The sequence below is a fragment of the Apium graveolens genome, chromosome 10, assembly GCF_009905375.1.
Source record: "Apium graveolens cultivar Ventura chromosome 10, ASM990537v1, whole genome shotgun sequence".
NCBI classification, from domain to species: Eukaryota; Viridiplantae; Streptophyta; class Magnoliopsida; order Apiales; family Apiaceae; genus Apium; species Apium graveolens.
In genome coordinates, this window is record NC_133656.1 from 159,148,791 (window position 1) to 159,162,952 (window position 14,162).

General features: G+C 39.6%; 2 protein-coding genes across 2 annotated transcripts; both read right to left on the bottom strand.

Annotated features, from left to right (window-relative positions):
• Nucleotides 1-1,441: 1,441 nt before the first annotated feature.
• LOC141691213 (putative LRR receptor-like serine/threonine-protein kinase At1g07550) lies at nt 1,442-3,186 on the bottom strand. Its single transcript, XM_074495950.1, has 3 exons — nt 3,120-3,186; nt 2,256-2,805; nt 1,442-2,009 (listed from the first exon to the last, which is right to left on the bottom strand). The coding sequence occupies exons 1-3, from the start codon at nt 3,184-3,186 to the stop codon at nt 1,442-1,444; spliced, it is 1,185 nt and encodes a 394-aa protein (XP_074352051.1).
• A 1,878-nt stretch (nt 3,187-5,064) lies between these two features.
• On the bottom strand, nt 5,065-10,672 carry LOC141691214 (putative LRR receptor-like serine/threonine-protein kinase At1g07550). The gene is made up of 3 exons (XM_074495952.1): nt 10,477-10,672; nt 6,423-6,972; nt 5,065-5,617 (listed from the first exon to the last, which is right to left on the bottom strand). The coding sequence occupies exons 1-3, from the start codon at nt 10,670-10,672 to the stop codon at nt 5,065-5,067; spliced, it is 1,299 nt and encodes a 432-aa protein (XP_074352053.1).
• Between the last annotated feature and the right edge of the window lie 3,490 nt (nt 10,673-14,162).

Sequence of the window (14,162 nt, forward strand, 5' to 3'; positions counted from 1 at the left end):
AATCAAATGACCCCTTATATATATAAGTAGATTTAACTACTCTTATGGAAATTAAACTTGGGTTGATCGTTTGAATTCCTTCATTCATAATTTCTCGTAACTAGGGGTGTAATCGAGTCGAGCTCAGTCGAATACTGTCATGACCAACTCGAACTCGATTAAAATATTTCGGGTTCGAGCTCGACCGAGCCTTTAAATTCAAGTTCGAAGTCCGGCTCGTAAAAGGTGCGGTAGGCTCGAGTTCAGCTCGAAAACTCGAATTAATTCATTAAATATTAACAAAATTTTGAATATGATCGGTTCGACTCGAGTTCGGCTCGATAAAAATAAATAATATATAAAAACATTAAATATTTACATAAAAAAAATTATAATAAAAAAAATAATAGAGACTCGATAAGGCTCGCGAACCTTACGAGCCGAATAATTTGAAACTCGAGTTCGGCTTAGTTAAAAAATTGAAAATCTCGAGTTTGAGCTCGGCTCGATTATTTCAAGCCGAATTCGAATTTTTAAGAGACGAGTTCGAGTAACTCACGAACAGTTTGACTCGTTTACACCCCTACTCGTAACCTAAAACTTATATCAAAATAGTTAAATGATGTATCATGATCCGTGTCAAAATTTAATTTATGGATATATATAAATTCACACGAGACCCTATATTATTAGAAGGAAAGTTATCATCTATAAATTATTTGGGAAAAAAATTGTAACAATATTTAGGGTCACTATCATTTTTCTTTCTCAAATTTTGATATCCAGTTTGAAATTTCTAATATTAATCCACATTCATTTCACTCATAAATTTTTATTTCAATGTTGCTAATTTATTAAGCTTGAATGTAGCCTCATATATCAAATTTTTAACTAAAATACGTTTACGATCTACATCGCAATAAAACTTTTTTTTTTTAATTTGAAGTGGTTGTAGTTATAAACAACCGATTGATCCTTCTTCGAAGAACTGCATGTTTATCGCCCATGCTGCGTTTAGGAAAATGAAGTGGCTCATGCTTTCCCACTTTTTTGGATTTTAGATGGCTTCTTACTTGGGAAAGATTTTTCTTGAGAAAATTTGCAGCTTATTCTTTAGCTTGTTCAACGTACCTAAAACAATTGTTAGGAAAACCAGTGTTTTGGTAGAGACTCTGAAACTCATTTCTAATATTCTCGCTAAGCTTAATTACTGAAATTTAAATACTCACATACATTTTCAAACCATAAAGTCAAGCAGCAGACAAGGAATATGAGTCTACAACATGTTAATAAGATTATTACCCATATTCAAACAGAAATTGGAGTTCAAATTCCGAATACAAAAGACCACAAGCAAATTATTCTCAAATATTACAGTATTTGTTATTTCCAGGTTTTGATATGCCAACTTCATTGTAATTAAGGAAGATACCATTGTACTTGACAATGTCTTTTGCCACCTTCATGCCACCAATAAAAACACCAGAGGAATCATCAATGTATATGCAAATGATACATGTCCTCCTGCAGCTGTCGATGGCGGAGGTTGATTCTGATTCTGATTCACATTTGGATCCCATTTTGTAAATACTTCCATCCCCGAGATCATTGGTGGTAAACTAGATTCATTGCTACGTGTGAATGTTATATTAATACTTGGCCCTGATACCGTCACTGGATACTTGGTTATTACTGAGGTTTCGCCATTATTTGGAGCTTCCACTGTCCCCTGATCTTGACCATTTATTTCAATTTTCATGCTTCTGCTTTCACTAGAATTTTTTTCAACTAGCTCTGTTATATAGAAAACGAAGTAAGCTGATTGTGAGTTCGATTGAGGAAGATCAACGGTCAGAATGATTGGATGAGAGCCATTTGATTCCACAGAATCCTTTAGTAACAAATTAGGAGGATAATTCTCGTATGTGGCAGTCACGTCGATGAAACCACTAGAGGTCGTGCAATTTGATGGTGCAGCTCCCTTGCTCCATATACGGTTGTACATTTCTTCGAAGTTTAAAGGATCAAACCTAAAACATATGTCCATAGCAATATAAATGATATGTGTAACAAACTTGGTCATAATACAATGTTTTTGAGCTATCCGAATAGACTTGGACCAATGTGCACTTTGCCTAGAGGCAGAAGTGTGATGCATTTTGCAAACGTACAACTAGCAGAACTTCAAAATTTTCATTTCTAACCGGAAGTACCTCTTTTCTTTTTTAAAAAATCTAAGACTATCATCGAGTTTCATAAGAAAAGAAAGATCATACCTGAGTTCTTCCCCTCCAAGGTTGGTCCGAGTGACAAGATTATACGTGACATTGCTCTCCATCTGGGAATACATTTTGTTCCATAAAACCACAGCTTCTAATAAACTGATAAATGGCACTCCTCCATCTTTAATCTCCTTTAAGCAAATTTTAAAAAATCCTGATCCATTGTTTTCATACATAATTTCTTCGTAAAATGGTTCACCGTTATTTTTTGACGTGTTAACAGTTGTCCATTTTAGATCATTAATGAAGAGATCGAATGTGGGAGGGCTGGAGAGACCATCATAGTTTCCATAGTAAAAACCAGCCCGAATTATGTATCGAATAGTTTGCCTCTCAGCAGGCACAATGTAACAATTTTCTTGGGTGCTGTTTGGGAAAAACCGGAGGGTGTTAAATTCATCCCTGCTTGTTTCTTTCTGAACTAGTTTATTGGATCCTGTTTGAGTGTAATCAGAATCAACATCCCATATGATCATTCCGTCCGTTCGTATATCGTTTATGCCACAATCAATACTACTCCACCCAGTCCTGTCTAAATAATCATCTGTAGAATTCAAATATTTGAAGATTATATTAATTAGATCGACAGTCTCATCTACTATATACAGATATGAAGATAAATCGTCATGAATGCTCGCATACTACTCCAGCTTGTCCTAATAAGATAGCAATGTTAGTGCTGCGTAGTTTAAAATAACACCAACAAACCTGCAGGGAATATGACATTTTACAGATAATGTGTCTCAGATGTTTTGCAGGAGGAGAAAGGATATTCATTTTCTTCATTTTCGTTTACATCATGCATTTCTGAAAAATGCATGCAATATTAAAGATAATGGTACGTAAACTGGAAATTACTTTGGGATAAACAGAAAAGCAACTGCAGCGCCAAGAATAGCATAAATATCCATCCAGCTTTGGCCATTGCTTGCAAGTCCACTGAGAAGCGTAATTGTCCAAAAGGGAGGGTCGATTGAGAAGGCGTCAGAGAGCTCAATGGTTTACAAGGATTTATTCGAAATAGGAGGTAGAGGGTTTAATTTATAGTGGGGGACTTCACAGGATGAATTGTAGCAAACAAGGCAGCAAAATTTTTTGAACATTGTTTTTGCAGTATTTATTCAACAACTACATATTGTGGAATAATTTCCCTAAAAAATTATTTGACGAAGCTAATGAAGTGTCCGAGGAAAGGTTCTGACAGTTTTACATAATATATTACAGCATTTTCTATACTGGTTTAGATAATAGGAGTAACAAGTACAGGCAGACACAGGGATCATGAATGGAACAAAGAAGTAGAAAACAAATATAGGTCTTTCTGTGTATGAATTTTACTATATATACAAAAACAATTGGAATGTGCTCTCTCTACAGCATATATTACTTTAAGAATTTTCTGTCGTATGCCCAGTTTCCAGAGAAATGATACCTTGGTAAGAATCATGTTCTATATTGCTGCGGCTTTGTTCTCTTCCTTAAAAAAAAATATACATCACAAGGTAGAGTCACAAAGTGTATAATCACTTCTGGTAGTTTTAGTGATTTCACCTTTAAGTAATCTTTATCCTGACATTGGGAACTTCAGAAATCGCGAAGCACTAATCATTTTTTCTTACAGGCCTAACATCCCTAGTAGGGTGTAATCGAGCCGAGCTGAACACTGTCAGGCTTGGCTCGAGCTCGATTAAAGCTGTTCGGGCTCGGGCTCGAGCTCCACCGAGCTTTAAAAATCAACTCGCAGCTGGGCTCGTAAAAAGCTAGATAAGCTCGAGTTCGGCTCGAAAGCTCGAATCAATTTCACCAACTATTGACAAAAACTCGAAATATGATCGTTTAGGCTGGAGTTTGATTCGATTAAATATATAAATTATAAACAGAACATTAAATATTGATATAAAAATATATTTATATTAAAAAAAGTTAAAAATGGTAAAGGCTTGACAAGTCCGGCGAACCTTACGAGGCAAAGAACCCGAAAAGCTCGAGCTCGAACTCAGCTCGATTATTACCGAGCCAATTCGAATATTTTACAAGTCAAGCTCGAATAGCTCACGAACGGTTTGACTCATTTACATCTCTATTCCCTAGGTTTTCATTTCAAGTCTTCTGCTCGAGTTTAATGAATCTGTAAGTAATTGCTAATTTTCTAGTAAAGCTTGTAGTCTTGGTTCAAATATTGAGGTTTAACATTAGAAGGAATTTTATGATATCTTGTGTTGGATACAAAGAGTCGTTAATGTTAAGAGATTGCACTAAGAATCATTTCTTTATTGGAGAGTAATGACTGGCCAATACAGTATGCATGCTGCTATCTGATGGGTGATTCCTTAATTTCTTAATTTCTGGGCTCAATTGTGGTCCGTCTTTCAATCTGTCATAACTTATGTAGAATAAGTACTAGACTTAAATTTTAGATGAGCTAAAAATTGATCTGAAAGCTTCCATAATGCAATCCCGCCAGATTCAGTTGCTGTGTTCCCCAGATTCAGTCTTTACTTCTATAACACTGTCTGGAAGTAATAGTTACTTATTATATATGTCAATTCTCTCAAGTATTCCATTGCAATAAACTGTTTTTGCCACCTTAATCAGATTCAAATCACAAAAGAAATATGATGGAATGTGGACGCAACCTAATTAACCCTAAATCAAATTCAAATGTTGATAAAAATTGTTAACCGTATCTAAAAGGAAAATGGAATTCCGAATCCAAGTACAAAAGAACACTTTCATTTCCAGGTTTAACTTGATCAAAAATATATTGCAATCTTTATTGTAACATATGAAGGTACCACTGTGCTTAAAAACAATAAAACACAAAAGGAATCATCAGCAAATATGCAAATGAAAAGTACACCCCAGCAGCTGCAGATGACGGAGCTGTGAGGTTCACATCTGCATCCCAAATTGTGAATACTTCCATCCCAGCTATCATTGGCGGCAAACTAGAGTCATGGCCTCGTGTCAAGGTTATATTAATAGTTGGCCCTGAAACTATCACTGGATACTTGGTTATTACCGTGGTCTCTCCAGTTGATGGCGCTTCAATAGTCCCTTGATTTTGACCATCGATCTCTAGTTTCATGGTCCTTCTTTCATTATATTTTTTTTCAATTAGTTCTGTTATATAGAATACAAAGTAAGCTTTTGGGGATGATTGAGGAAGATCAACAGTCAGAGTGATTGTATCTGTGCCACTAGGTACAACAGAATCCACAAGTACAGGAGAAGGAGGGAAGTTCTCAATTATGGCAGAAACATTTATTAATCCACTGAGTTTGGCACAATTAGATGGCGTGACTCCCTCGATCCATATACGGTTGTACATTTCATCATATTTGGAAGGCTCAAACCTGGAATATATGTTTTGGTTTTGGAGTTACTTAAAAGTTCAATAGTCCATAAAAAGATAAATTGACAAACCTGATCATAAACTGATCATGAGCTATTTGGAATTGTGTGTTCAGAGTTGGATCTGCACTTTGCATTGGGGTTCTGGGGGTTAGTGGCATATCACACACAACTAGCAGACCTTCTAATAATTTGGTGATTTGTGGAACAAAAGTGAGTACAGACCCTCAATACGAAGGAGATAAGGGCATGAATGTGTACTTTTCTCTGATTTTAGGATTAAAGTAAAGTATGACAACCGTGTAGTTATCATTTTAGTGCAAAAAAGGTTGTGCTGCATGTGGATTATACTTATACAGTTCAAATTATTTACAATGAGAAATGAACTATAGAAGCCGAAGATGTAGATGTGTTGAATCATTAGCATTTAGCTGCTCCCTTGGTTGTTACTGCTACACACATAGGAACTCAAGTTGTTGGTTGAGCCAGGGGCCAATCTGGTAAAGGGCACCGGGGAACACGTGTCCACCCTAAAATCAAATTTTACGTTTTTTCACCATTAATTTTTTTTAAAATATGTGAAAGTGCCCCCGTAAAATTCAAAATTATAAGAATGTCTTCCCAAAATTTGCTCAATGTCCCCCTAAAAAAATATTTATGTATCCGCCCCTGGGCTGAGCTATTAAAAATTAAGTCCGCAATACCTCTTTTCGGATTTACAAAAATTAAGACTGTAATCGAGTCAAAATTCAGTATCACGAGAAATGACTGCAACTTTTGAGATTCTTAACAGAAGGAAGTTCATACCTTATCTCGTCCCCTCCAAGGTTGGTCCTAGTGACAAGATTATATCTGGCACCATTCTCCATCTGCGAATACACTGTTTGCCATAAAACTGTAACTTCAATAGAATTGATAAATGGAACTCCTCCATCTTTGATCTGCACTAAACAAATTTTAAAAGACCCTGATCGATCGCTTTCATACACAATTTCTTCGTAAAATGGTTCACCATTGTTCTTTGACGTGTTAATAGTTGTCCATTTAACATCATTAAAGAAGAGATCAAAGACGGGAGGGCTTGACAGACCATCATAATTGCCATAGTAAAATCCAGCCCGGATTATGTATCGAATGATTAGGTTCTCAGTACGCACAAGGTAACAGTTATCTCGGGTGTTGTTTGGAAAGCATCGGAGGGTATTTAACTCTTGCCTGGCTGTATAATTCTGAACAAATCTATTTGATCCCGCAGAAATGTAATTTAAATCATTATCCCAATGGAGCCCCGCTTCCCATCGTGTATCATTCAATCCACAATCAATACTTGTCCAGCCAGATGTTTCCCAATCTGTATCTGTATATAATTCAAATGTATGATGAGCATATTTAGATAAAACTCTCATTTACAAAGATGAAAATGATCTTCATGTGTGCTGACATGTTTCCGGAGTAGAGTAATTAAACAAATTATGTTCTAATGAGATAATTACACTACTCATATAACGTAACATTAACAAACCAAGTTACACATTATCTCTAAGATGTTTTATAAGGATTCAAATTCATTATCGCTATAGAGTACTAACATTCAACTTAATGAAATCAAAGTGCATTTCTTCGTACACTTAAAGGATCACCTCGTAAAGGCGCACATGGTCCATAGCAGGTTGCTATGGATCAGTTCTCACAGACACATTTCGTATATACCAGCTGAGCAGGCCAGTGAGAAGGATAAACAAATTGTCCAAGTTTCGGTGGAAGCAAAAGCAGTTTAATTCAAATTTCTGCAATCGACTAATACTAAATATGTTTGGAGTTGTCACACATTGTGAGAGGGGCGTGAAGCAGGGTAGTTTGCCCCATCGGCATGAGGCCTTTTGGGATGAGCCCGAAAACAAGCGTGCCCAGAGCGGACAATAACATACTAACGTAGAGTTAAGGCAAGCTTACCAAAACCCAACAAATATAGGGGGGAACGTAAACATGGGCATCATTAAATTGCTAGTTCCACTCAGATTAATGGACAATACAACAATTCATAACATTCAGGCAATTAAAAATAGCTAACGGCATCGAAAAAATTACCTAGGGAGAAAGATTTAAGTAATTGTAAGGCTAAGAATGCCAGATATATCCATCCAACTTTCTTCATTGCATGCAAGCTCTAAAGAACTGAAAGAGTTTATTAATATTTCTCAATATCTACTTGAAACAGAAGATAATTGGTTTGTTATATAGACTGGGGAATTAAGGGGGCTAGGGGTCAATTGAATTATATACTCTTTTGTAGCATTCATTAAACAGCTTATGTAACTTCAGAATATAATTGCCTGAACAAATTATTTGAATGCGGCTAGTGAAGTGTCCGAGGAAATTTTTTGACAGTTTTATATAGTATGCATAACAACATTGTCATTACCGGTTTAAATAATACGAAAGCATAGGCAGACACTGGGATCATTCCTGGAACAAAGATATGGAGAACAAATCAAGGTGCGGATCCTTTATGAAGTTCTTTTATGTGTAGATTTAACTGTACTATATACGCAATATTGGAATATGCCCTCTCACAAGCATATAATCAATCAATGATTTTTTTTCTACCATGCCCTGTTTACACATAGATGAATCCTGGGTTAGTTTTAGTAGTAATTTTATTTTGACACTAAGAACCTTAAACTGCAAAGCACTAACGCTTTCCTTGAACTTGCGACACCATGAGACTAATGTATATCAAGAAGTATGGCCTAAGTACTGCAAGCCCTCTTTTTTCATTAATCTATGATTAATTGCTAATATTGTAATTAGAATATGTTGTTGATATTCTAAATAGCTTGTAAGTCTTGATATTCTAAATAGCTTGTAAGTCTTCTTCAAATATGCAGTTAAGAATATGAAGGGGATTTATTCATTCCAGGTTTAATTATCTTACAATTGTACAAATGTAATGCAACATGTGTTATTAAGATACAATTATACTTCACAATGTCATCCTCACCATCATGCTACGACTAGGAAAACGATATATATTCCCCTGCAGCTGCTGATAACTGAGGTTTGTAATTCACATTCATATCCTGTTTTGTAGATACTTTCATCGTAGCGATCGTTGGTGGCAAACGAGACCCTTCACTGTATGTCAATATTATACTAACAACTGGACCTGATACTACCACTCGGTACTTGGTTACCATGCTTTTCCAACGATTTAGATAATCATGGGTTTGGTTTCATGTCTATAAGCTAGTTCTGTTATATAAAAAACAAGGATATTCAGTAGAACTCACGAGTACTGATAATCCCAAATCACCCCGGAGCTTTCTCCTGGTCGGGCCCGGACTCAAACTCCTTTTGGACGGCGACGGCAGCGGCGTGCGGTGTAGCTGTAGGGTGGGAACCTATAAAACAGAACCGGAGGGGGGTGGCGTCCTTGCGGCACCTCCGGCGTGAGAATGAGAAAGGGTTTTTAAGGAGAAGAAGGGCAAAGTGGGGATTATGCGAACATATTTATGGGGAGTACGTGTGTGCATGTAAGTATAGGAGAGAGAGAGTATGTAAGATTGTAACCTGTAACCTTCCTTCTGTTCTACCTTTTATAGGCCTCCTACTAGGGTTTAGGGGTTTATCTCCTTTAATCTGGACCGTAGGTTGGCCTTTTGGACTGTAGGGCATCTGGACGTCTGGGATGCGTCAGAGTACTGTCGGATCCGGACCGTAGGAGTATTCTGGATCCCGGGTACCTCGACGGTGGTGATGTCGCCACGTGTCCTAGTCTCCTCAAGGTCAAAGTTGAATGCGTCAGGGTACTATCTGATCCAGACCGTAGGAACGTTCTGGATCCCGGGTACCTGGACGGTGGTGATGTTGCCACGTGTCCTGGGCTTCCCAAGGTCAATGCTGAGTACTCCCTGGGCTCTTGTAATTGGGCTCTGGGCCTTTGTTATTGGGCTTGAATTATTATAGGCTATCATTTTCCCCTCACTCCCTTATGCGGGTTTACCCGGATGGGGGAGTAGAGTAATTACCATTGTGTCGCGACGCTTTTGAAAAATTTTGAGGGTTATTTGATTTGCTGCCCTCTAACCCCGGGGTCAAATGGGGATGAGACTCCGGGCTTGGCTTGGTTAGTCATTTGATTTCAGTTCAAGGTGGGATTCCTTGAAGCACTTAGAAAAAGTTTTGGGGGTTTTTTGATTTGATGCCCTCTAACCCCGGGGTCAAATGGGGATGAGACTCCGTGGTTGGCTTGGTTAGTCATTTGATTTCAGTTCAAGGTGGGATTCCTTGAACCACTTAGAAAAAGTTTTGGGGGTTTTTTAATTTGTTGCCCTCTAACCCCGGGGTCAGATGGGGATGAGACTCCGGGGTTGGCTTGGTTAGTCATTTGACTTCAGTTCAAGGTGGGATTCCTTGAAGCACTTAGAAAAAGTTTTGGGGGTTTTTTGATTTGTTGCCCTCTAACCCCGGGGTCAAAAGGGGATGAGATTTCGGGGTTGACTTGGTTAGTCATTTGATTTTGAATTTGAATTTTGGGCACGGTTTGGTGGGCAAGTACACTCCTGACATTTGATTTGACCGGACTCTGAAAAGTCAACACTGCAAATCCGGGATGTCAAACGACTGTTGGGATTCCAGCCGGGGTCAAAGATAGATACGTTTTATCCGTATCTTTTGAGTTTGCCGGTTATTTATTTCCCCCTTTTTCGCCTAAAAAGGCGCGCCCACGTAATGATTACGTGACAGTTTATGTAATAACTGTTGTGCAGTTACTTTTTGGGACCAATTGGTTTCTGCCACGTGGTTGAGGTAATTTCTCTTCAAAAAACCTTTCACCTGTCTTTCTTTTCTTTATAAATACCTCCTTCCCCCTTTCTTTTTTCTTTTACGCAGAAACTTCCACGGAGCGATAAAGAGAGAAAGAGAGAGAGACCTGAGAAATCTTGCAGAGATTTTTTGAAGCCGCATTTCTTTCTCCTGCTACTTTGTAAGTGTCTTGAACATTTGCTTTCTTGTTTCATTTCTTTTTCGTTCGTTCTTGCAATGCATGCAGTCATTTTATGCGAGTTTTGATTCGCCCTTTCATATCCCTTTTTCGATTTCCACCGCTGTGTTGTTGCCTTGACCTTAAATATGTGTAGTTGTGTAGATTTTTCATGGCTTCTTCGATGATTTTGTGTTTGGTTTGTGTAAATATCGTGAATTTTGGTAGTTTTGTATGCGGGTAAGTGGGTTTTTAGTAGCGTAAAAAGTTGAAGGGCCAGGGGTGTGTTCTTGATATGTGGTCTTGGTTGCACGTGTATGTATATATTATAGATCTTGTTTTTGGGGTAAGATACGTATACGATTTATTTCTAAACTTTCTATGTTTTTATTTTGTTTTTGTTGTTGTTGGGTGCGGGTCTGGCATTGACTCCGGGGTGCGTTTATATAGACACACATAGTATATGTCAGGTAGCCGTTTTAAGCGTACTGCTACTCTTAGGAACGGGTATCCCGAGCGTCCTGTCGGATTAGGCGAACTTAACTCCTTCTACCCTTCTTCCTCTTCTAGCAGTAGTTCAGTAGAGATGCCTCCCCGGGTTGACCAGCCTCAACAAGTTTTAGCCCAGACCTTAGTTTTAGGCCCCGGGGGTACCCTGTCCAACCCGGATGGGTCTTGGGAAGATGTGGACAAATACTTTGTCCAATGCCGCGTGAATCCTAAGCCCTTGGGCTTTTATTACAGAGATTTATCCGAGGCATATGGGGGCCCGGATGGTTTGGGAGGCAGGGAGCCCTATGATGAAGATGACTTGAATAGGAAGTTCTTCACCGCCCCGGGGACTAGGTATGAGTGTGGGGCGGTTCATAAAGAGGTCCAGGAGAAATATACGGACGCTGAGGTAGATGGCGCCCTTAGGCTCGCCTTTAACCTTGATGATACATACCAGTGGAGATGGCCCGAGGAGCATGAAAGGGTATATCACAGACCGGAGGGGGGATGGGTCGGTATTCCATTAGAGCATCTCCGGGGCATGCGCCTCGGATTACATCAGTTCACCAAATCCCAATGCCGGGATGTTTATGGGATTCCTTTCACACAGCTAGCCCCGAATTCGGTGAAATGGATAAGTTGGTTTTTAGCTTGCTGTCATGCCAAAAACTACCTCCCCACCTTCAAACTTTTCCATCATATTTTTAAAATTAAGAGGTCCACCGCTCGGCCGATTTATGAGTTCATGTTTAGGATAGAGGACTGTGGGTATCCTTCTGATAAGATGGTTCTCCCGGTTAGTATGTTGACGTCGCTTAAGGGATGGCACCGGGAGTTCATTTTTGTCCGGGGTGGGGATTTGGAGTTCATGCCGCTCCATAAACTTGAAATTAAAACAGATAGGTTTCCGGTCCAGTGGCTCGGGCAAACAGCTCTCGCGATGGTTTATGCCTTCTGTGGGGCACTTGGGACGCAGTGGACCCGGGACTATTTTACTAGCAATGAAAATATGCATGCTGCCGGATGTAAGTCTTTTGCCTTAGCTTTATTTTGTTACTGTAACCTTTATTGATTGCTTGTATCTGGGACTGATATTTTTTTGTTTTCCTTTTCAGGTATTCCGAAGTTAATTCCCTATCCCCCCCAATATGTCTGCCCAACTTAAAGATATGTCGGCCAAATTGCGAAGGATTGGAGGGATGACGAGCTTAGACTCCGGGAAGAAGAAGGTTGGTGAGGGTGATGAAGCAGCCCGGAATGTGGCGTCGTCTCGTTCGGGGAGGACAACGATCGTGATCAACGAGCCCCGGGCCGAGGACGTGCAGCAAGGGGATGTGATAAGGGTTTCGGCACCCCGAAAGAGGAAGAGTGCTCCTGCGAGTTCCGGGGACAAGGGTGATGATGTATCCGAGGGCCCAGTTTCGAAGAAAGCTGCTGTTGACCTAGCCCCGGATACTCCGGAAACTTTGAAGGCCCTGCTTGCTAGTTTCACCCCGGAGACTCGCCGGAGGGAGCTGTTTGAGAACTATGCTAGCACGGCGAAGAGGAAGAAGTACATGATGCAGCCTCTCGACGACTTCCTGGTCGGGCTTCAGGAGGATATCACTGCTGTAAGCCTTTTTCTTACTTGCCTTCTTCTTGTTCTTGTATTTGTGTTACCTAATCGCGATTTATAATGTTTTCAGGCTAACTCCCGGGTTGTTGGACTGGTTTGCATAACCCGGAGCCTTCAGGCGAAGGCTGATGCTGCCGAGGTCTACAAGACTGAATCCGAGCGGCTGTCCCGGGAGATGCAGGAGTTGAAGGAGGCGAGTGCAAGGGAGGCTGCTGCTCATAAGAAGCTTTTGGACGAGATCCGGGAGAGGCAGGATCGGGCTGAGGCTTCTGTCCGGGAGATAAGGGCTGAAAATCAGAAGTTGAAGGATGATCTTGCCGCCCGGCCCACTCCCGAGGAGGTTCTGGCGGGGTTCCGGGGCACTCCTGCATACTTCGAAGAACTGAACGACAAGGCCCTGGAGAAGATCCAGATCTGCTGGAATGTTGCTTCTAAGTATCTTGTTGAAGAGCCTTAGGGTACCATTTATGTCTTCCTGGAGAAGTACATTGAGGATATCATTTTTGGGTCTATAAATGACAGACTTTGCAAGAAGTTTGCCAAACTGATGCAGTCAAGATATCAGATGAGTATGATGGGGGAACTTAGCTATTTTTTGGGCCTTCAAGTCAAGCAGAATGAAGAAGGCACTTTTATTTGTCAAACTGAGTACACCAGAAACTTGCTAAAGAAATTTGGAATCCAAGATTGTTCATGTGCATCCACTCTCATGGCCACTGCAACAAAACTGGATAAGGATACTGGTAAATCAGTAGATATTACTAATTACAGAGGTATGATTGGCTCTCTACTCTATCTAACTGCTAGTAGACCTGATATCATGTATGCTACCTGTCTTTGTGCAAGATTTCAAGCAGATCCAAGAGAACCTCACTTAACAGCTGTGAAAAGAATTTTTAAGTATCTTAAAGGAACAGCTGATCTGGGATTGTGGTATCCTAGAGAATCAGATTTTAAACTAATAGGTTACTCAGATGCAGATTTTGCAGGTTGCAAAATTGACAGGAAAAGCACAAGTGGAAGCTGCCAATTCCTTGGAGGAAGATTGGTTTCTTGGTTCAGCAAGAAACAAAAGTCAATTTCCACATCAACTGCAGAAGCAGAGTATATTGCTGCAGGAAGCTGTTGTGCACAGATTCTTTGGATGAAGAATCAGTTACTGGATTATGGGTTAACATATTTCAAAATCCCTATTTACTGTGATAATCAAAGTGCTATTGCTATGACAGGTAATCCAGTTCAACACTCTATGACAAAGCACATCAGCATCAGGTACCACTTCATAAGGGAACATGTGGATGAAGGTACAGTGGAATTGCACTTTGTTCCAACAGATCAACAACTAGCAGATATCTTCACAAAACCACTGTGTGAAGCCACTTTTACAAGATTGGTAAATGAGCTTGGAATGGTTTCAGGTTCTTTTTCTAAATCTGCCTAGTTTTGTTCGGATGCA

Excerpts from the sequence above, each read along its gene's own strand:
- LOC141691213 (XM_074495950.1), bottom strand. The coding sequence starts at position 3,186 with ATGGCCAAAGCTGGATGGATATTTATGCTATTCTTGGCGCTGCAGTTG. Across the intron at positions 2,806-3,119 it reads GCTTTTCTGTTTATCCCAAA|ATGATTATTTAGACAGGACT; the intron begins GTAATTTCCAGT and ends TGAATTCTACAG. Across the intron at positions 2,010-2,255 it reads CTTGGAGGGGAAGAACTCAG|GTTTGATCCTTTAAACTTCG; the intron begins GTATGATCTTTC and ends CATATGTTTTAG.
- LOC141691214 (XM_074495952.1), bottom strand. The coding sequence starts at position 10,672 with ATGACTGCATGCATTGCAAGAACGAACGAAAAAGAAATGAAACAAGAA. Across the intron at positions 6,973-10,476 it reads AAAAAGAAAGGGGGAAGGAG|ATACAGATTGGGAAACATCT; the intron begins GTATTTATAAAG and ends AATTATATACAG. Across the intron at positions 5,618-6,422 it reads CTTGGAGGGGACGAGATAAG|GTTTGAGCCTTCCAAATATG; the intron begins GTATGAACTTCC and ends CATATATTCCAG.